Raw genomic sequence first — 24125 nt, 5'->3', positions numbered from 1 at the left:
TGAAGTCTTGTAGGATCACAATGGTTACCTATATTTGACCTTGTAATAGTACTGTTGAAGATTGGCCCATGTGCATACAGAAGCTGGGAAGTATTTTTGAAGTAAATGAGATTCCTTCACAAAAACACATAACCATGCTATTGAGATTGATGGGAGGAAAAAAAAATACTGCATAGACTGCTCACCCCAGAAAAACCAGCAAACAATGCATTTAAAGAAATAGTGTAAACTATCCAAGAGGATCTGGCACCCAAGAAAGGTTCAGGTTCCATAAGAGGAATCAAGCTGAAGGTGAATCTATTTCCCTTTTTGTGAACGAGCTGAAGAAATTGTCCAAATATTGCAATTATAAAGATGGACTTGATGCCCTCATAAAGACATAGAAAGTAAGGTATAGAAAAGGGAATAATAAGGTATATGTAATAGATGGGCAGTATGGACACAGATAGCAAGAGTAGAATAGCTAATTTGGATCTATATCACGTGAACAGGGGAGATAAATCAGCTATTTGGCTGATATCCTGGGTTGCCAGAAAAACTCTTAAGATGGAATTATGTACAGACAGACAAAGAAGCTTTAAGTCTGGTACGGGTAGTGAAGAAATTTAACTAATACCTATATTGGAGAAAGTTTACATTGTTCATAGATCACCAACCCTTAGTCTCTTTTTTCCCACCTAAGAAAGGAGTGACCGAGATACATGCACATGTATGCAATGCTGGGACCTTCTTTTAGCCAGTTACATTTATGAAGTTTGATATAAAAAAACAAAGGCACATGGAAATGCTGTTGGACACATTTTCCCGTGAAAAAGCCCTCTGTAATAGAAACAGAATCTACGGAAATTGTTAACTTATTTCAGCTGGAGTATGTCCTAGTATGATTGGGCAAGGAACCAAGAAAGATCACACAGTGCCACAGGTGTATGAAGCCACCTTGAAAGGTTGGAAATACATGGACAATCCTGATTGAGCACCTGTTTATGGGTGCAAAGATGAACTTACATCAAGGATGTATCACGTGCAGGATTCATGTTGTTGCACCCAACAAACTGCATAGAAGAGTTTTGGAAGCACTGCGCATAGTCTTCCTAACAGTTGTAAAAATGAATGCATTAGCCAAAAGCTTTGTATAGTGACCAGTTATTGACCAAAAAGTAGAACAACTTGGTAAGGAATTATGGCCTCTCAAAAAGTACAAAATATGCTCAAACTGCCATCCATTCCATGGCAACAATTTCACATTGATTTTTGCAAGACCATGTTGAGGAATGATGCATCTAGTGGTGGTAGGCACCTGCTCCGTATGGCTAGAAGGTTTCTGATGGCTATAAAATGCTATTTAGAGGTTTGATCTGGCTTGTAGGTAAAATAGATATGCATTAGAACAATGGTACAGGGCAACAGCAAGGATTAATTGATTTCTAAAAGCCTGTTTGTGACAGTTTTCTCCAGGCCCACTGTTCTGACACGGGCAGACACACAGACAAACAGCAAGCAGATACACAAGCTGGGAAATTGAAGATATGTACCACACTGTCCCATAACAGAGATAAGGGACTCTGCCATATTGGCCAGGTCACAGTACCCAGCTGAAGACCCCTTGGGATTTCTGGTTTAGGTAAATGGACCAAATTAGGAGGACATTGGAAAGAACCAAATTAGGATGTGTGCATGTGATTGGTTTGTGAAACAAAGGAATATGCTGACAGGACACAATGTGGATAATATGACAACTACAGGAAGACCAATCAACAATGCCCAAAGATTAAAATCATCACAGAAGGACAAAGATACAAAAAGAGGGATTTCAGAGCGGCAAAGGGTCCCCGAGAGGGGAACCCAAGGCCACCATGGACAGAGAGCACATCGCCAACCCACCTCACCCACCCCACTGGGGGGAGGCAGGTCTTGGCTTCCAATCTCTAGGCTGCTGACATCTGACATTCAAGAGAGAACCTCAGAGTTAAGCGCATGTACTGGCCAGACATACCTTGACTCTGTGAAGCCAGGGACTGGTAGCTTTAGAATTGTTTGCATTATTCTTATCTGCTGTCACTGTGTATCCTATTATCAAATGGAGAGGTTGTGGTCAGTCTGAGGGTCCATTTGTTTGTAAATCCAGTGCCAATAGTTTGCATATGAAAACCGTCACAGCACCCCGGCCAGTAGAAAAAAATTATGAAGGCTTTTTGCAAAGAAAGGATTGCTAGAAAAAGTTGCAACTGAAACTGGCCCACAGTTCAATTCAGATAGAGTTTCAAGGACTCATGAAGCAAAATGGCATCCAGCATATCATCACCGCGCCATCTCACCTGGCTGCAACTTGTACAGTCTTTCAAGCAGTAATGTAAACAGGGATGGGCAAGGGGGCACCTGCCTGGGATGCCAAATTTGAAGGATGCAGAAAATACCCCTCACAGAATCTGCATTCCAGCAGCAAGAACAGATCCTCAGCTTATGCATGCCAGGAGCTCCAACACAGTCCCTGGTGGCAGTGGCTCCTGTGGCCACTGCTGCTACATTAAGAACAACACTCAGGGCAGGCAGAGTGTGTAGTGGTGGCAGTGGCACCAGCAGCTCAGCCAGGGACTGTTTAAGAATTCCCAGCATGGGTAAGACTGCTCTGCTACCTCCCCACACACCCCACACTGTCAGAATTGTATGCCCTCCCCACACACTCCCACACAGTTTGATTAGGGCATAAAACCCTGTTTGTTATGCTTCTGCTTTCAAAGATGCCTTGCTGTCAATGAAAGCAGAGACAGGGGCAGTATAGCAGAAGATTCTCTGCTTCTTACTAGCATATCAGTGAGTGCACAAACAGGTCCTTTATCTTACGCAGTGTAAGTAACACCTAATATTGTTTGTTGATGCCACATTGAGCAACCACAAGATATGAGTGACTGCCAAACAGAGCACAGAAGCAATGCTTGGAGCCTAGAGTGGCCACTGATGCATCCCCAGAATACAGGACATCCCCTTGCTGAGGGGGCGGGACCACCAGCCCCTCAGCCAATCATCAGTGAGGGGCAGGGTCACTGCCACCTCAGCCAATTAGCAGTGAAGGGTGGGGCCACTGAGCCCCTTGATCAATCAGCAGCAAGGGGCAGGGCCACCACAAAAAGACTGGGAAAATAGCAATAAAAGGCCTTATTGCTGACTGTTATGATAAAATATAATTCTCTTTTATTTAGGGTTGTTGGTTGTTGCCATGTTGGTCTAAGGACATAGGCAGACAAGGTTCTTTGGGTAGATGTGATATCTTTTATTAGATCAAGTAAATCATTGGAAAAATTGTTCTTTGCAAGCTTTGCAGTACAAACAACTTTCTTCAGGCATAGAGAGTCTGCTGGTGAATTGTGTGCTCTCCTGGGTGGAATAGAAGCCAATATGCAACATTCAGACCTGTGAAAATGCAAATGTGTGACAGTAAGGATCAGAGGGATGGGAGACAAAAATGTATGAGACAGGTTTAGGGCAGGGCAGGGAGAATGTTGAACTGATGATAGAAGAATGTAGCTGATAAAATGCAGACCGGTTACCTAGGGTTAATCAGATGGTAGGCAGGTTACGATGTGCCACAAATCCAATGTGTATATTTAGTTCACATTTTTGTATCTGGTAGCTTTATGAAGTGCAGTAAAGTTAATAGGCTCATCTATGAAAGGTATTTTGTGACAATCATGGGTATTCTCCTTGGCGCAAATTCAGTGGTATTGGAGGCCTTGGCTGTACATTACAGTTTTTTTGGTGTATTTAGTGTGATTGGTGGTTCTGTGTAGATATGTATATTGGTACATGGTGGTTTGTATTTTACAATTCTGGATATTGACCATGGTGTCTAAAAAGGAAATGTTGGTGCTGGAGTATTTGAGAGACAGTCTGATGGAGGGGTGATGGCTATTGAATTTGTGATGGAAACCAATCAGGACTACAGACCTTTGGTCCAAATGATGAAGATGCCATCTCTATATCTTAGGTATAGCATGGGTTTGATGGCATTGTTCTTGAAGAATTCTACTTTCAGGCAGGCCATAAAAAGCTTACCATATTGTAGGGCCATTTTGGTGCCCACAGCTGTGCCCATGGTCTGGAACAAGTGTTGGTTACTGAAACTAAAGTTGTGTGTGAGGATGAAGTGTACAAGTTCAGTAATATCTTTCAGTCTGTACTCTGAGTTGCAATCTTGATGCCATCTTGGTGTGGGATGTTAGTATATAAGCAGATAACATCCATGGTGGAAAGGAAGATATTGCTGGGAAACTGGTCTGTGTTTTTAAATGTTTGTAGAATGTCTGTTGTGTCTTGGACAAAACTCAGTCTTTGAGTGACCTTACATTCCCCGGTTAAATTTATGTATATCTGGAACTCTGCTTTCACGCTGTCTATTCCCAGCCTATTGCTTTCATTTCTCCAAACTGTGATCATCAGAGCCAGGGGGGCACATTGTACAGGGACCTCATCTCCCCCCATCAACAATCAGCACAGATACTGGGCACCTGGGAATCTGCCCTGGCCACAGTCTGGTCAGAGCTGGGCTGAGTGTGGTCAGTGGGTATTGGATACCTGTAGCAGTGGAGCCAGCTGTCCAGCAGGACCTTCACTTCCTTCCCTAGGAGACAGACAGGTTTGCCTGCCCTGTAGGAGAAATAATGGCTTAATGAACTGACCCAGCCACCCAGTAGCTGGGAGGCCCCTCTGCACAAAGCTCCCCTCCCTGTGCAGCAGGACAACCCAGGGACTTGCTGGGCTGTTTTGTGGGTGTGAAGACAGTGACAAGAGTCTCCTCCCAGTCCCACCAGAATTCCAGTAAATATAAATGCAGTGTATTACCTGCCTACTCTCAAAGCCATTAAACTTTGTGCCAAGGCAGCACAAAGAGGTGTTTGTGCAGATGAACTGCCCATCCCTGGCAGCTCAGCTATCCCCAGGGCCTGGGCCCACCCCCACACACTCACCCCAGGGAGCTCAGGCACACAGTAGTGCCTCGGCTTTTGCTATGCCTCTATATGCACTGCAGCTACAGCTCCTTGCACAGGTGAAGAGTCACCTGCCCCTGGGATCCCCCACCTCCCTCCCTAGCTGGCTCGGATCCCTGCTCCTCCTGGGTGTGCACTGCCCCACCTTGAGGCACAGCCAGAATGATCACAAGGACAAATGATTAACTTGGATTTCCACCAATGAACTGAAAAACAGGACTTTTTGCAGTCCAGTCCTCATTCAGAAATGGTCAGGGAACAAAGGGATTAAAAAACAACGGTCAAAGGAGCTCCATTTGTTGCTAGCCACTACAACCTACAGCAACAACTAGTAATGCCACATAAGGAAGTAACAATGCTGATCTACTAGGAGCTAGCACAATTGAGCAACCTACTAAAGAGATATCTGAATCCAACATGGATGAAGGAAGGCTACCTCCTCAGGTGTTTAAGGAAGGGGTACCACTACCCAGGAAGGAAATGTAAACATGAACCTGCCATGGTAGTCAGAGCAGCACATCCTCAGAGAAGCAGTCAATCAGCAGTCAAGCTGATTAATGTTACCAAGAAAAGAAGCATAAGCCACCTTAGGGACACGTGACCTGTGCATTATACCACTGTCATTTCAAAAGGCAGGATGAACCACAGAATCATAGAAAATTAGGGCTGGAAGTGACCTCAGGAGGTCATCCAGCCCAACCCCCTGCTCAAAGCAGAACCACCCCAAACTAGATTGTTCCAGCCAGGGCTCTGCCCAGCCGGGCCTTAAAAAGAGGCCAACACCTCTCTAGGTAACTTGTTCCAATGCCTCACCTGTCTAGTGAGAAAGTTTTTCCTAATATCCAGCTTAAACCTTCCTTGCTGCAACTTGAGACCATTGTTCCTTATTCTGTCACTACTGAGAAAAGTCTAGCTCCATCCTCTTTGGAACCACCCTTCAGGTAGTTAAAGGCTGCTATGAAATCCACTCTCAGTCTTCTCTTCTCCAAACTAAAAAGCGTGGTTCCATCAACCTCTCCTCATAAGTCATGTACCCCAGCCTCATAACCATTTTCACTGTCCTCCACTGGATGCTCTCCAACTTGTATACAACCTTTCTATAGTGGGGAGCCCAAAACTGGACACAGTACTACAGATGTGGCCTCACCAGTGCAGAATAGAGTGGGATAATTACTTCCCTCGGTCTGATGGCAACGCTTCTACTAATAAAGCCCAGTATTCTGTTAGTATTCATGGCAACAAGGGCACACTGCTGACTTATATTCAGCTTATTGTCCTGTAACCTGTAACCTCCAGGTCCTTTTTTGCAAAATTGCTGCTTAGCCAGTCAGTCCCCAGGCTGTAGTGCTGGCTTGTCCATCATATGGCCTGCGGGCCGCTATGCAGTATGCCAAGCCATTTTCTGAGGCCCGAGGGAAATGAAAGTAAATCCTGCTTACCCCATCCCCTGTCCCTCCCCGAGCCTCTCAGCAGGTGGCGGCAAACACGGACAAGAGCCAGTTGGCTGCCCAGTGACTGCTCACCCTCTCCCTGGTGGGGGAGGGCCCCTCTTTCAGCTCCCCTGACCACAGCCATGGAGGCTGTGGCGGGTAAGCAAGCACCTGGCGGGTCCCAGGGCCCAAGCCGAGGCATGTCCCACCCCCTTTACGCCCATCACGTGGCTCCTTTAAGCCCAGCACCGGGGGCAGTCCGCACTGCATCAACAGGGAAGGGGCAGCGTGGGGCACGGCCGCATGGTCCAGTGCTGGGATGAGCATGTGAATGTGAAACATGGCTGCCCGGCTGTCAGCAGGGCCATGTCCCCAAGCTGGATGCTAAGGAGCCCACATGGGACTGCCACACATGTTCATGCGCTCCTGAGGAGGAAGCACAAGGTCACACTCGTGCCTTCCTCTTCCTCCTCCTCCTCCATGGGAGCCAGGGGCAAGGAGGGAGGCAGGCTGCGCATACATGACTGTGCGTGAAGACCGGGCTTCTTGTCCCTGATGGAGCCAGGCAGCATCCTGAGGCACTGCTTCTTCTCCTTGGTGCTGCTGCTGGAGGCCTACAGCTGGCTGCTCCTCCACGGCTTCCTCTACCTGGTGCTTGGGTGGCCCAGGGCAAGCCTGCATTATGTTTCTTTCATTCATTGAGAAGTGAGTAGAAGCGAAAGTGTTTATTTTAGTCAAGGGTTTGGTATTATTTCATTGATGCTTTTATATATTTTTTTATTTTGGATTTCAAACCATATTTCCAGATCCATTTCATCGTCACTTCTTGCAACTTCATTGGTGTCAAAGATAATGTGACATCACTTCCTGATGTGATACCGCTTCCTGTGAGGTCTTTGTATATGGCTCGCTGGCCCACTGGGTGATAAAAAGTTCATGATCCATCCCCACATTCAAAAGGGTTGGATACCCCTACTGTAGTGGTACATGGGATTCTTTCATCCTAAGTGAAGGACTTTGTACTTGTCCTTGTTGAACCTCATGAGATTTCCTTTTGCTCAATCTTCCCATTTGTCTAGGTCACTCTGAATCCTAGCCCTACCCTCCAGAGCAGGGTGGCCAACGCACAGCTCTTCAGAAGTTAATATGCGTCTCCTTGAATTTTTACACAAGCACACAATGACCAGCTTCCATTTGGAAACTGATTACTGTGTGCTTGTGCAAAGATTCAAGGAGACATATATTAACTTCTGAAGAGCCACATGTTGCTCCAGAGCTGCAGGTTGGCCATCCCTGCTCCAGAGTATCTACTATACCAGATGGTGTAATCCATCGCATCTTCCAGATCATTAATTACAAAACCAGTCCTGGGACCAGCCCCTTGGGCACTCCACTTGACACTGACTGCCAGCTAGACATGGAGCCATTAATACCCATTGAGCCCAACAATCCAGATAGCTTTCTGTTCACCTTACAGCCCATTCATCCAACCCATACTTCATCAGTTTGTTTGCAAGAATGCAGTTAGAGAATATATCAAAAGCCTTGTTAAAGTCAAGGTATATCATGTCTGCTGCTTTCCCTGCATCCACAGAGCCAGTCATCTCACCATAAAAGGCAGTCAGGTTGACTTGTCCTTGGTGAATCCATGCTGACTGTTCCTAATCATTTTCTCCTTCAAGTGCTTAGAAATGGATTCTTTGAGGACCTATTCCACTGGTCAGGTGAGGTTGACCAGTCTGTAGTTCCCTGGATCCTCCTTCTTTCTTTTCTTAAATTTTGATCCTAGATTTGCCCTTTTTCAATCATCCAGGACCTCCCCCGATTGCCATGAGTTTTCAGAGATAATGGCCAGCAGCTCTGCAATCACACCAGCCAACTCCCTCGGCACCCTTAGATGCATTGCATGTGGCTCCATGGACTTGTACACGTCCACCTTTTCTAAATAGTCCCCCACCTGTTCTTTCACCCCTGAAGAATGCTCACCTTCTTCCCAAACTATGCTGCCCCGTGCAGTAGCCTGGGAGCTGACCTGGCCTAAAAATACCAAGGTTTAAAAAAGGCATTGAGTACTTCATCCTTTTCTTTATCAGGTGAGCAAATTGTGAGATGTGAGATATGTGAATGTGCTGAATATGCACATGAGAATCTAAGGGTTCTTTTGCTGAATTTGTTAATGGCAAGGCATGCATAGATTTACATTACGTTCAAATATATTCTGTGGTTGTCAGCCTGGTGGCACCGTTTCCAACACTTGTAGTTGGAGTTGCTTTGGGCATCTTTACACATGCTCTGAGATGGGGGGCACTTTAATTAGAGTGGTTCTCAGGAGACACTCTAAAGCACCCACAGCATTTCATTTATTCAGAGTCCCACATGTCAAAATGGTGGCAGGGCACTTTAACTAAAGCTCACCACCATTTTGAAGCTGGGGATGCTGAATACACATGACACTTAGGCTGCTGGGATATGTTAATTAGCACTCTCCAGCAGACTTAATTGAGACATTCTAAGAGACAAAAAAAAGAAGATGGAAGTCAGAAAAGATGAGAACAGCTGAATCTACCTCTTCTTCCCCCCAGCAACTGAGTGTGCTATTCAAATGAAGTGACAAACCTACTCCACATAGGAACAATTTACTCAAAAGTTATTTCTATAGCATACTCCAGCCACCACTTTCAGTCTTTTATTTTAATTAATCACTATATGAAAATATAGAGCAAAATTAATGTAGAAAATAGGAAAACTATAGAACATACATATCTAGAACAAAATATAGAACAAACAAGTAAAAATATAGAACAACATCTTTTGGCTATGTGTCTAGATTTGGTTTATAAAGACCTATATTACATAACTACAGCTCCATCCTGACATCCTATATAAAACTGATATTTTCTTCCTGATGTCTCTTTGCAATGGAGATATATGGGAAACAGCTCTCCATCCTATAAGAGTTAGAGGTTCCACATTTTTTTTCCTGTCGCCAACTGGAAAGCAAATAATTCCACTTTTCTTGCCTACAACACTCGTCTTCAATAAGGAGAGACAGGTAGTTAACTGTGTTATTCAGATGTCAGGCAGAAGGTTGGTTAGAGATATCAGAGATGCATAAGCTTTGTGAGCAAAAGCTCATTTCTTCACTTGTTAGCATCAGATGCTAGATACTTTTGAGAGAAGCTAGCAGCTACTGAAGTGAGCTCTTGATCATGAAAGCTTATGCATCTCAGAATTTATTCAGTCTACAAAGTACATCTCAAATGTAATTTTTCATCCGTAGCTCCCAAAGTGCTCTACACAAGACAAGACATCTGTGTATATATTATCTTCATTTTAAAGAAGGGGAAAGAGATGCATATTGAGGATAAGTGACTTCCCTAAAATATCAAATGGTTGAAAACTGACAATCAAATAAAGTTCAGATGAGGCCAGTCAAACTTTGTTTGGACAAACAGAAGCATTTTTATAATATTTTTTGCATATTTTTTCAAACATGACTTTGACATAAATCTGATCTCTTTGCTTTCAAATTATTGAAACATACTACTTTCCCATTTATTTTGCCCTGCTTCCTTTCCTTCCCCATTCTTCCTTTCTATCCATATGCTGTCACTTTGTGGATGGTGTGGACTGGCTAGCCCCTGGCAAAGAAGGGGTTAAAGAGGGCTGCTGGGCTGGCTTGGTCAGTTTGCAGCCAATGCCAGGCTTGCAGGAAGCGGGGGAAGTAGGCTTAGAGATGGGGAGACTCTCAGTGCTGACTTCACCCAGCTTTTGGTCAGATGCCCTCTAAGGAGTAAGCCATGTAAATTCCCAGGTCAATGTGTACTTCTGGGTAGATTGTAGCATGGGGAATGGGGAGTGCCAGTGCCCCATGCATTTTGGTGGAAAATACGGGCAGTTTAGCAATCTTAATCCCTTCTACGAAGGGGGTTCAGACAGGGCAAAGGAAAAGCAGATCACAGATGGTATGCTCTCTCCCCTCCCCTCTCTCCACACCATGGGGATGGAAAAATCAGTCATCTCTTTTAGCAGTTAACAGCAGCAACTAATTAAGGGCCTAGAGGTTCAGAACTAGCAGCAGCTATTGCAGCAGATTAGTGCCTTATTGTGACCACTGTCACCAACAGTGTCACCTGAGCCAGCTACCACATGCCAGAGCATTCCCATCTGTCCGGCCAAGATGGAGCTGGCTGACGACCCCGAGACATATAAAAACATTTGAGAGGGTGGTGCCTGCCACACAGTGGACCCTAGAAAAATGGGTAGTGACTCTGTTGGGGATGGCTCAGATAGCCTATAAGTGTCTCAATGCCAAGATGGCTCATGATTACCAGGAAGTGAAAGCTGCGATCCTGAATACCTATGACATTTTCAAGGAGACATTCAAGTAGAGTTTTCACAAGGAATGCTACTCTCTCAGAAGCTGATCCCAACTTATTGCCCAGTGACTGAGGGACTGGTGTTGGTGCTGGTTGAAGCCAGATGACACAACAGGGTGCCAGACTTTTTCACCTCCTATCTGGACTGCATGCTTACTGCCCCACAAAAAGCCCAGTAAGCCCTACTGGTCCCTCTACCATCAGTGTACATTCCCTTTGAATGGACTGGGATGGGGATGGTGGTATCCCTGGAATGGAGCGCAGCTGGCTACAAGTACATAATGTTAATAGTCAACTATGCTATATCCATTGAGGCCATACCCATTTTCTCAATGACAGCCAAAGTCATAGCCACTAAGCTCATGAAGGTGTTCATGTGGGTGGGTGATCCCTGAAATCATTACATACTAGGAACCCAAGTTTATGACACAGACTATAAAGTAGCTATATAAGCTAATAAACATTAAATTATCAAGGACTTCCATCTACTACCCGCAAACTGATGGGTTGGTGGATCAGTTTAATAGAACCGTTAAGGAAATGTTAAGAAAATTCACAACCATGGAGGCTCACCAATGAGACCGGGTGGTCCCAATCCCTTCTGTTGGCAGTCCAGGAGGTGTCCCAGGCATCAACAGGGTTTTATCCCTTTAAGCTGCTCTACAGCTGACAACCATGGGGAATCCAAGACTGTGTATAGGAGGAGATGTGGGAAGAGCAACCCCAGTTGGGTGCAAGGCAGGAGCTGCAGACAATGCTGAACATTGCAGTAATTGAGGAATCGTACAGTGACTGAAGAAGGCTGATTGTGCTACTTCCAAATTGGGATGCCACTATGTGGTTCTTCACTGACTTTCAAAAATTCAATGCAATCTCAAAATTCAACACATCACATGCTGCAGGTCGACAAGCTAGCAGACTGGTTGGGAGTTGCTCGGTACATTATGACCCTCCAACTGAAAAGAGGGTATTGGTAGATCCTGCTAACACTGAAATCTAGGGAAAAGACAGCCTTTGCCATCATCTTTGGCTTATACCAATTCCAGAAAATGCCTTGTGGGTTGTATGGGCCCCAGCCATGTTCCAGAGGCTGATAAACAAGGTTCCACAGCCCCATCAGGTTATATGACAGAATATATGGACAACATAGTGGTCTACAGCCAGACACAGGTAGAGCACCTGGACCATGTGGCTGCAGTTACTGAGCAGCAGGTCTAACTTCAAACCCAGCCAAGTGTCATGTGGATAAGACTGAATCCTTATACCTTATGGTGCACTCTGAGGAATGGCCAAATACGACCACTGGTGGATAAGGTCTAGGCCCTGCAGAAGTTTCTAACACCAAACACAAAAACCCAGCTAAGCTGGTTTCTAGGATTGGCTGGACACTATTGACAGTTTATACTGGCACTCTCTTCAACTGCAAGTCACCTCACAGACCTGAAGGGCGATTCTTCTCAGAAGGTACAGTGGACCAGAGAATGAACCCATACATTATGCATGTTGAAGGCTTGCCCCTGCCAGGAACCAGTCCTGTACAACCCAAACTTTTCAAAGGAGTTTATACTTCCAACTGATGCTTGCAGTGTGGGTTTGGGGTCAGTGTTGTCCGAAATAGTGAATGGGGACACCTTATCCTCTTTTTCAGCTGGAAGCTATTCCCAAGGGAGAAGAATTACTCCATCATTAAGAAAGGCCAGGGAGTTGTCCCAGTATCCTGCTAAAGATCCTCCATGACCTCTCACAGAATCTAGAAGGAAGAAGACCATCTGCATATACTGAAAGTTGTGCACATGCAGAAACACATGTGCTTTTAAGATATCCTGTCATCAATATTTTTAAATTATGTTTAAAAACTGATTAATTAAAAAAAAATAGTCTTATTATTTGAATGCCAGTAGGAAATGGTATAGAGTTCTTTTACTAAGCCTGAACTCAAATTAAATCATTGAAAATGAAATTCTTCAATTTTGTGAGCACCATGAGTTGCATCAGATACTATAAACATCATGAAACACTTGGCAGGCATTATAAAGATTGCAAAACACTCAGCAAATAAAATCATGTGAAGCTCTCAGCAGACATTAAAAGTAGTGTCAGATTATTGGCAGTCATTAAAAACCTTGTCGAGTGCTCTGCGGATATTGTAAACAGCAATACAAGCTAGTGCGATATTATACATTCTATATCAGCAATGTTGTAAGAAGTGCTTTTACAAATTATAGTATCTCTTTCTGAGAACCACTGCTTCATTCTACTACAATATTCACAGGTTTCACTGTAAGTTTTTCATCAGTTGACAGGCCAGAAAAAAAAATAAATTAACTTCCTTCTAAAACTCTATTGGTCTCCACAGAATGTTTTAGTAGGACCCATTTGTCCTATTTATACTGAATGCTCTGTACTAGATATTTATCAGAATGGTATTCTAAGTTTTCAAATGCTTAATAATACAGGTTAGGAAGAACACTTTTAGGAGAGAGAGAATCGATATAGTCTGTCCAAAGAAATACTGTCATTTTGTATTCCGTTTTGCCAAACTTCTGTCATCATACCTTTGGTGAGGTCATCTCACCAATCATATCTTTGGCCCCACCCAATGGGTGAAACTCACAGCCCTCAGAATTTCCCACAGTTCAAAATATTGAATTTTGTACTTTGAACTTTTACCATAATTCTAGGTGGGCCCCACCTCTCTCCTTTGATAGTATTAGCAGTGCCCACAAACAGCATCCTAGAAACTTCTCGTCAGTCAAGAAAGCGATTAAAGAACATTTTATGCATGGAGATTTGTGATGTGATATTTCCGTCTATAGTAAGACTTCCTACTGAGACAATCATGATAGCTTCTGAGTGCATCTGAGGAATATTCTTCTCCGTGATGGGGGCCTCTAGCATGCTTGAACACTTCTATTGTATGCCCTTCCTTCAGACCAGATGCTCAATACGCATTTTATTCATTCATATTCTCTCTCTTTCATATCCTCTCTTTACCCTATTGCCATGATTATGATGGGAAAGCTTTTTCAAAGATCTGTTTCTTTTATGGAATTTTATACAAAGACTTCTGTCTAACTGCTTATCTTTATAAAAATTCCAGTCATCTCCAGTATAAGGTGGTAAAATATATGGTGCAGGTTTATAAAATGTAAGAGATACAAGAATGCAGTTTGATGTTTATGCTTTACTGTCAAATGTACAGCCTAAAAAAAAGGACTATTGTCTTAATCCCTGCAGGAATACACTGAGTTGTGTAAATATACAATGTAGAACTCTTTCTATGGATTGATGTTTTAGATCATAATTAAATATTATTTAATGTACAAGACAATTATTTTTCTGTAATGAATGTATTCTTTTATATGAAACTTGACAGCTGTAGTCCCTTTCAATCTTTAGACTCTTTTCTGTACTTTTATTTTTCTTGTGCCTAGGAGAAGGCTAGACTTAGTAACACATTCTTGTTTGGCATTCATCCATCAGTTTACACCTTTTCCTGAGAAATCAGCTTCAATTAATAATCTTAAAATAGTATAAAAAACTCACCACATATCAACTGGCTTTCCTTCAGGTTATGGAATGCCAGTCCTTGTAAAGTACTGGGGTAAACACAGACTGTTTCCTCTGCAATTCGAACGGAAGCATTTCTAGCCCACTGCAAGACCCATTTTAGATTACAATCACAAATAAGTGAATCAGTGTGGAAATGTCTAGGAAGAAAAGAAAAGGATTATTGTGGGCACAGAATGTACTTTTGATAAATTAACGTATGCTGCAAAAGTTAGATCTACGGTGTGTAGCTAATCATGAAGACATGTATCATGTGACAGTTAAACAGTATATATTCTCCTGTGGTATATGGAGTCCAATACTATGCTAATTATATTGTCAATTTTAGTTCAACACTTTCAATGAGAACCAGATCTTCATTTGTTTATATTCTAGACATACATTATTACAGTGACATAATTTACCCACTATACTCTAGTTAATTATGCTTCAGTATTTCCATTATACTGTAAATCCCTGATTCAGAAGTTGTTCATAGAACTTCATTCAATTTGACTAAGCTAAGTCGCAGCTTAGGATAATTTTATTTTATATAATTAGGTATAGTCACAAAAAGAGTAAAGATAAAATGTATTCGATTTATTAATCAGTTTAAGTAATAAAAAATGGCACATATTCAAACTGACATTTTAACCCTACCATGCCTGTTTTAATTTCCTTCTTGATGGTTTTTTAAATTAGAGCTAAATAACATAATATGCAGTATATTACAAGCATGAGGATGTAACATTATCATAGATTTTTTTCATTTCTTTGCTTTTCAAATGTAAAAAGACTAGGTAATGCCAAGGTACACCACAACTCCAAAACTGTACCAAATATAGCAAAAAAAAGTTTGTATATACAACTCAAAATCAAATGTATATAATAAGATGTACTTACAAGGCTTTCAGAGATAACAATTCAGAAAAAAGTCCATATATAAGACTTGAAAAAATGTTCCCAGATAAATTCCTAGAAAACAAGCAAAACAGTTATGTAAATAATGCAATGTAGTGGTTCTCAACCTTCTGGACTCAAGGTACCCCCTCATTAGACTCAAGGCACCTCTCTGAAAATGCCAGCTCTTACTTGTCACTCATTTTTCTACTATGAAAATAAAGCAATTTTTCTGTTGCAAAGAACTCAATAAGATCACAACATGGCAGAACGTTTTTAATGCTATGAATTCCTATTTAAAATCTCTGGGTTTCTCTCTGAATCACATCTGCAAACTTAACAACTAGGGCTGGGTGAAGCTTTGGTCCCTGACTTGGTCATTGAATCAGGCTGAATCTCCGCCGAATCAAATTTCTGAATTTGAATCAAATCAGAGGACACTTTAAACTCTCTGAATCGAACTGGAACCCTTCAAATCAATTTGGGGAGGCTCAGAAGATTTGGGGATTCAAAAATAGAGATAGCTTTAAATGTTTTTTAATATATGCCTCTAGGTAGCAGGTGGCTTGTGAATGCTGCAATGCTGGAGTGGATGGAGTGTCCCACAGAAGAGCGGGGGGGCTCCCCAGCATGCTCGGTAGCAGACCCAGAAGTAGAACAGAAGCGCTCCTGATCCACTTCTGGGTCTGCTGGGGAGCACATGGGGCCCCTTCCCCACCACACTTCCTGGCTTTGTGACTGGTGCCTCCTGGGTCTGGGGGGGGGAGGTGGTATCTGGGGTCCCCCCGCAACTGATTGCTGAGCCGGAGAGGGCACGGGGGGGCCACAAGCATGCTCCCTGGTAGTGGACCTGGAAGTAGACCGGAAGCACATGGAGGGCGCCCCCCACTCCCCACACTCCTGTGGGATGCTCTACCTGCCCCAGCACTACAGCATTCACAAGCCACGCTGGTACCTCAAAGTATGTAGAAAAAAAAACTTTTAAAGCTGTGTCTATGTCAGAATCACAGACTCTCTTCAGATTCACATTCCGCCAAATCAAATCAGGGACAGTGATCCAAATCAACTAATCAAATCACTGTTCCTGATTCTGGCCAAATCCAAATCTGAATTTAATAGGGCCCGCTTCGCATACCTCTAATAACAATGCTACCACTGTATGGTTCCCTGTGGCACCTTTGGAAGGATCTCAGTATTTCCCAGGGTACCATGACACCCTGGTTGAAAAACAGGGATATAAAAGTAATGTAATGCAAATAAAGTTAAACTGCAAAAAACACAAAATGAAAACTAATATTAAGTTGTTATTATAGAACATCTTTCTGCTTTATTCTTTGGGAAGAATAAAAAATATGTACCTAAAGTTGCTTGTTGATGAAAACAATATACAAATACACATGTGTAGAATTATTCTTTCCTTGCATCTTGCTTTCACAAACATATCACACCATGAAATATCTTCTAATAACCAACATTAGCTTTTTACATTCAATTTTAGTAATACTGTCAAAAATTTAAAACTGAAGTTGTTATATAATGATGATCTACACATATTGACAACTATGTTGTGTTCTTTTAAATCTATTCAGCACAACAATTCAAGATAAGGACACTTTATAAAATGTTTTAAAACTATAAAAAAATGCCATGAGTAATGTTAAGAAAGAAACTTTAAGAAACTAATTTGAATATTTTCAGTCTATGCAACTCCAACTGCCTCTCACTATTGTTTCTTGGATATTTTTAAAATGAATGTCTACAAATGTATATGTCACGGAGTGGGTGCAGGGGCAGCCGTGATCCCGCTAGCGCCCCCTGCCATGTCCAGTTAGGTGATTCAGCACCCTCAACTCGCCCACCACGTCTTTGATGTTCTAAGTTCAGTAAGGGAGGCTGCCTTGTCTTGCCTTGGACACTACTCCGCACTATGCCCCATTCCGATTGGGGTGCCCCAGTGCACCCCTGCCTTATGGGCAATGCAGGCCTCCAACCTCCCCTTTAGCATGCCCCAAGCCTCGCAGTTCTTTGTGGAAGATATCTGGTCCTTCTGTCTCCCTGCGCCCTGCCTGGCGCCTCTGGGTTAGCCTCACAACCAGCGCCCCCTTGTCTGGTGCCTCTGGGTTTGTCTCACCCAGGCTACGCCCCACTGGAGCCTGTCTTACTCTTTCTACGCACCTCGCCCCCTCAGGGGCCTCTCGCCCACCTCTGGGCTTTCCTGCCCCTCTCTGGGGCCCACACCGCGCTCCTCACGCTCGTTGCCCTCTCTTGGGCCCACACCGCGCTCCTCACGCTCGTTGCCCTCTCTGGGGTCTCGCTCACAAGTTTCCTGCACTTGGGGCTCAGGTGGCCACAGCCATGCCTGGCCCCTCGACCCTTTCCCGGGTCGCTTGCCCCACTGGGCAAAATACCACCCTCACAGGCTGGGGTCCAAAACCCCGCACACCGCGCCTCTCCAGCGCAAACAGCTGTGCCCCACTGGCACCGCTCACTGTGCCACTATTGGGCACCTGGGACCCCCAGGTTATTGGGGAGCTCCCGTGAGGCCTCCTCACACCCCTACAGCCTCACCCAGTCCTCCGGTGTAACCATAACAGAACATGAGCCAAGCAGCTGCAACATAAGCAAAAAGCCCACTGGCTTATAACATAAACCGCACACAACACTGGCTCTCACCAATACCTTTCTCAGGGGTTCTCTCCCGCCCCTCGCATCATTGCAGAGGCCAAACTGCCACCGTAAGCTCTGCTGCTCAGCTCTCTGTTGCAGTGCAGTGCAGTGCAGTGCAGTGCAGTGCAGTGCAGTGCAGTGCAGTGCAGTGCAGTGCAGTGCAGTGCAGTGCTCCTGCTCCTGCTCCTGCTCCTGCTCCTGCAGCAGCCAGAGGGGAATTGCTAGCTAGGCTCTGGCCTGGGCTGTTTATAAAGGCCCGGCCCAGCCCACTTCTAGCCAGCTGACCAACATTAGTTGCCCTGGCAACCCTCACCTGTGCTGCCCTATTAATTGGCAGCTGTCCTTATTACTGTTGCTAGTAGCGAGCACTCCAGTGCTCTGCTACAGTATACATTTTAGTATGAAGAGTCTAATGGCTTTGTTGTTCCCCATATGTTACTAATAACAACAGCCAATGTTTAATGGTAAGTAATATTCTCTACTGCTATACTAACAAACAAAATTTGGCATAGTGTTTGAGATAAAGATTTCATATCCCTTGCAGCATGTTTTTGGATTACTGACAACTCTTCCCTTTTATCTATGAATGCCCGAAGCCTTCCAAACTTATCTGACTGAATTCAAGATGGCTGCAAAATTTCAAGTCTCTCATGATTGTTCAGTTAAAAATGTGTCATCACTAAAAATAAAATAAACTACATTGCCAGAGAAAAGATGCATACCTTTTTTGATACAAAAAAAATGTTGATCTGGTTACCAAGTTTATTTATCTTCTCTAAACAAACTAAAGAACTCAGGTGGAAAGTAAACATTAAATTCAGAAGCAATGTGTCATCAATGAAGGCTTTGGCAAGCTGCAGAAAAGTTCTGATCAGGGTTCATAAAATATGAAAGAAATTCTCAGTGAAATTGTTCACTGTATTATGTACACAGACATATTCCTTAATTCATTCATGCCAGAAAATTGATGAATTATCATTTTCAAAAAGGGCATTTCTTTTATGAGAATTATTGAATATTCTTTAAATATAATTAATATTACATTAGAGGTGTGTATTCATAATAATTGTGCTACATACATAGCAAGACTACTGATAGGCAACACAGTGGTTTGAATGATGACGTGAAACAGTGGAGATATCTAAATTAGGACTAAAAAGAGGGGAGATGATGAAGCCCATTTCCACACTTTTAGAAATTTCAGTCAAATTCCACAAGGTATGAAGCACGCTGGTTTCCAGTCTAATGAAAGTTTTGTCCATTCCATACAATAACTAGCCAAGCCTCCCATAATAAAATAAAGAAAAAAATCCACATACACTTGGTATACTTTGTTTGGACCAAGGACAGACATTGTGCAAGTGTCAAGAATAAAAAGTATCAGTGTAAGGAAATCACACATGGGGTATTATCTCCCTATACCATGTCTAGAAGGCAGGAACAGTTGCATATAAGGTCATGAAGTGGATTGTACTCTACAACTGAATCTGCATGCTAGAAAAAATGTGGCCTATACTGTTTTAACCTAAATAATCTTGAATGATCTTCCATTAAGAGTTTTGTCTTACCTTTGCAACATTTTGTTCAGTGACTTTACTAAGTGTTAAAACTGCTGAACTCCAACACAGTTCAAAAGGTGCAAAGTCAGCAAGTCAATTTTTCACCTATTGCTTCACTATAAATTGCTTTCAAGTTTCTGTGTCAATATTGCTACTTATTAAACTTTGACCCAGTGTACAATGACATACAAGTCAAAAAGTCATTCCCAAGCATAGATGATGCTATGGGGGGGGACATACCCCCCACCCCCGAAATGGGCCCTTGCCAGCCGGGGATTGGGGCGTGCCAGCCAGTGCTCCCCCTCCCTCCCCCGAGCAGCACTGGTGGCACTTCTGGTTTTTCCAGCAGCACTTCCGGTTTGCCTCCGGTGCTTCCAGAGTCAGCGATCAGCCACTGGGGGAACCCCACCTCTCCCCCCCGATGCCAGGAGGCACCAGTCACCTATGTTCCCAAGGTATTCTCAAGTAACTCCAAGAAGTATAATAATTAAAATCTAAAAAAAGAAAGATTGGACCTGTACAAACATAAGAGTTGACATAGAGTATGGTGCTGACTTCAGCTATGGACAGGCATTACCTTTGTTCCAGGAAAACATCTTTTCCCCAACACAAAAAGCTACTGTATTCAAGGGGTTATTCTCAGGGAAAAGCAGACACTTCCGCAAAAAAAAAAATTAAGAAAGAACTTCCTGGTTGGAAACGCTTTCTCCCAGCACGTTTTCCACATCAATAGGTGTATGCTTCTTTTGGGGTCCGAAGGACCCCCTAGTATCCCACAGTCCATAGAGAGGGAGGGAGGGAGAGCACTGGCTCCTGACAGCTTCCTCAGTGGCAAGCAGTCAAGGAGCCCTGATGAGACACTGTTGACACCACCTGCACCACTGACTCCTGACCCAGGCGTGGGCCTGGGTGACCTCAGTCTCAGTAAGGGACAGAGGCAGTTCAGCTCAACTCATCAAGGATATTCCAGGACTAGTTAAGCCATAGGGAAATGCTAATTCAGGCTGATCACCTGGTTGGCAGGAACCACCCCCCCATAGCCTGACCAATCCCAGGGACACTCAGGACAGGCTGAGCAACATGGAAATGCACCTGTATCTTATACAGACTGGGGGGCAGAGGCAGCATAGCTCAACTTATCCTGGGCACATCCAAGATAGTTTGAACTGTGAGGAAATTGCCCCCACCCCTTATAAACACAGGTCTCATCCTTGTCTGTGCAAGGGGTGAGGGTTGAAAGCGTGAGGAGAGCTGCCAGCTGCTCATTGATAGTGTGCCTCATTCTCCAATAAGACAGAGAGCAGGTTGGCAATCATCTTATTCCCCAAGGGGCATACTCTTGCAGCCCTCTAGTACCCCTTGGCAGAAGAGTTCAACTTTATGGCATCCCTGAAGCTGTCCAGCCAGGAGGCTGGAATTTCTGTATGCTCCCAAAACTGGCCTATTTTTCCAGAGCTAAGAATCTCACAGAAACTGTTAGTGCTGGAACTGAATGTCTATCCATAGCTACAGGCTTTTTTCTTCTTCTCCCCTTCCACTCCACTTAAAAAACATAGAGAGAGAGTGGTCCTAATATTTTGCTGATTGTGACTGATGTTTGTGGACATCACAGAAGTGAGTCTTAAGGAAGGATTTAAGTGAAAGCAAGATTGTTTGAATAGAGAATATACACAAAACATCAGCACTGAAGTAGGGATAAAGAATATGACAATGAACAAAGAAAAGAAGCAAGAAAAAATTAATTTGCTGTTGAAAGAGGTTGAGGTGGAAGGGGGAAAATTGAGAGCAGAAATGCAGGTTCCCTTAGATATTTTCTTGATAACACTGAAGTGGAGTCAATTGGATTCCCTACATCTTACTTGTTTTGTACCTTATCTTTGGCTCTGTACAAAATGATTAGCTGCTTCAATGACATTAACAAAGTCACAAGAGAATTTATTACACAATATTATCATAAAGCTAACTACTGATGATGATTCAGTCTCAAGATGAAATATAAATCAGATGTACTTTAATCAAATAATTGCAAATAAGTAGCAAGACCTATTTCCTACTTTAAAAGGAAGATTCAGCAGTAACTGTTTGTCAAAGCATATTTCAGGCTGGAACGTTTTAGAGTCTGAGAGGTGAAATTTGCAGGCTCATTAAAATAGACTTTACCGTATCGTTAATAGGATACCCATAATATTCTGTAGCTCCTGGTATTCAAGCATAAAACAGGTGTTTAAATTACCCCATTACAACACCAAAAATGCATTTGCCTACATGGCTTCTGGAACAAAGCATTGAAACATGACCACTAAGAAGGCCAAATGGAGACACACAAGATTTGTTGCATACAATCATGTCACTTATAATCATGTTTAGAATGTGAGTGCCTCAGCACACAAATGTATCCAAAGGATAAATATATAAGCCAGGAAAGTCAAGCGAATATATTAGCAGAGCATAATGAAGCATTTTTGAAACTATCTAAAACATCATCAGGTACATCTGTGATATGACATGAAAGTATACTCTAAAATCAGTTTGGTACTCTCCCAGAATAGAAATCAGCAATTCCAAGTTGGTGTAAAAACCTGGATCAATAACAAAGAAAATAATCATAATATACTGACTGGCAGTGGTAATTCCTAGAGCAGTGGGACAATTTTGGATTTCATCACTATTTTAAAATTCATCCCATTTGCTGAGAGGTATGAAGCTCTTCTACCATATCAGGACCACACGATGGACAAAATCTCTCTCTTTCTTTGGATAAGCTATTTTTAGTTTGAAACAGTGGTTGCATATGGTTATAAGCCCAAGGTAGGTGAAATATGACATTTATTAATGAATGTATTAACCAAAGTAAATATGTAGTTTAGCCAATTCTAAAATCATTTATGGTAGTTGTGAGAATATACTGTCTCATGGCTCTTGACTTTCATGGCTGGGAAACAAAATCCACCACAGATCATCAAGATCAAAAAGGTAAATTATTCTTCTTGCTTCCAGAGAGCCAGCTGCAAACCACCCATCTTATGTTAGTCTCATAATTACATGAAACAAAGACACTTTGTCTTCCACCTCTGGCAGTTTTTCAGAGCATTGCAAATTCTCTTCTCTTATTCTAGTGAAGGATTTAACCCTCCCTTCATACAATATAGACATGCATATTATGTTGCTCAATGAAAATTGGTTGGAATATATCCTAAAGTCAGTGGTGTATCTTGCACCATGTAATATTATAGTTTCTATTCTTTAGTTTTATGTGCTATTTGTGCTTCTAAACATTGCAAAAAATACTTTTTTCCATAGCAGAATGTGACTAAAGATTTATGTCCCTTGCTCTTTCCAGCAGACTCGTGGCTCTCCCTACTGGTTCTGACAACAGCCTACAAATGATTTTTTGTACTTTCTCATAGTAAGGTAGGAAGAGAGGAATGAGAATAGTTTTCCTAACAAGCAGTTGTATCATTCTCCACTCATACTTCCACACTTTAGACTATGCTTGATGAGTTCTAACAATCCCTGTTACTACTTTAAAAACTCATCAAAAAGGTATATATTAGCAGTAGAGTTATGCAAGGTAAATGCTTCTACATAACCCATTTGCAGTTGAATTAGCTCATGCTCCTCAGCTGACTAGTAAACATATTTCTAATTACATCAGTTGCAAATGTGTAAGTATCAGATTTCTATATCTTAGACAGACAGTAAGAAAATCTGACCGGGAAACATTTATTCATACGCCTCTGAATAAAAACAAGGATATTGCAGGAATTGTTAGTACTTCAGCAGGTGGCACAAACATGAAGTTAAAAGACTGCGTGCTGCTGAAAAAGAAGGGTAAAACTGAGGTCTTGATCCATACAAAAAATAAAAGTATTTTTCCCAAAAATAGACTGTAAAAAACAACTTTTATCACAGTCATTTCCAAATGTGATAGCTGTCAGACTTGTTCAACAAATAAACCAACAACACTATAATGCTATATTAGATCTGGGTTGGTAGGCTGTGAGCATCATAAAGAAAAGCTGATCATAGAAAATAGCTCTGGGTTGAATAATTATGAGTTAATTCACTTTATAATAAACAGAAGAACAAACATAACAATATCTATAATTAAACCCAGGCTTTTGATTTCAAAAAGGAAGATTTGGGTCAACCAAAGATATGGAAACAAACAATTGACTGAGATGTGAAAGATGCTTGACCATGTAGCACAGTGAGTCCACAGTAGCTGCCCATATCCATTTTCTTATTCTATGATAAGTGGAGGGGTGGCTGGGGGGACATGGGCAATAAGGCACATGGCAGCCCAGAGGCTTCAAGTTCAAGGCCATAGCAGAAGTGTTTGTAATGCAGCCTGTTAGATTCCAATGAATCTGCTAAATACCTTGTCATAAGGACATGAAAAAGGAAAAGGAATGGTAAGTGGAAGCTAAGGGAGCTATTTTGCCATGCCATCCCAAAGCCAAGAAAAAGACAGGGTAGATACATACCTTATAGACTAACTAAATAAGATATAAATAGGACAAACTTTTGTGAACTGGAGTCTACTTCTTCAGTTGCTAAATCAAGGTAACTTCACTGAAATAGGGATTAGTTACTATGGTTTATCTTCTATTTATTCAGGGAAGGAGTGTACATCTATGCAATAACTACAAAGCAGCT

At 42.6% G+C, this 24125-nt stretch overlaps 1 protein-coding gene across 1 annotated transcript in view; it reads right to left on the bottom strand.

Moving 5' to 3' along the window:
* LOC109324124 (adhesion G protein-coupled receptor A1-like) overlaps positions 1–24125 on the bottom strand; it is a 552135-nt gene that overhangs the window by 310371 nt on the left and 217639 nt on the right. Inside the window, exons 5-6 of the mRNA XM_019556021.1 lie at positions 15244–15315; positions 14338–14501 (exon numbers count right to left, since the gene is read on the bottom strand). Of these exons, the coding sequence (XP_019411566.1) occupies positions 14338–14501; positions 15244–15315 (236 nt within the window). The remainder of the gene's footprint in view (positions 1–14337; positions 14502–15243; positions 15316–24125) is intronic.

The sequence above is a fragment of the Crocodylus porosus genome, unplaced genomic scaffold (assembly GCF_001723895.1).
Source record: "Crocodylus porosus isolate Cpor-Errol unplaced genomic scaffold, CroPor_comp1, whole genome shotgun sequence".
Lineage (NCBI taxonomy): Eukaryota > Metazoa > Chordata > Crocodylia > Crocodylidae > Crocodylus > Crocodylus porosus.
Note: the sequence above shows the minus strand (reverse complement) of the source record. Positions and strands in the feature narration are given on the sequence as shown.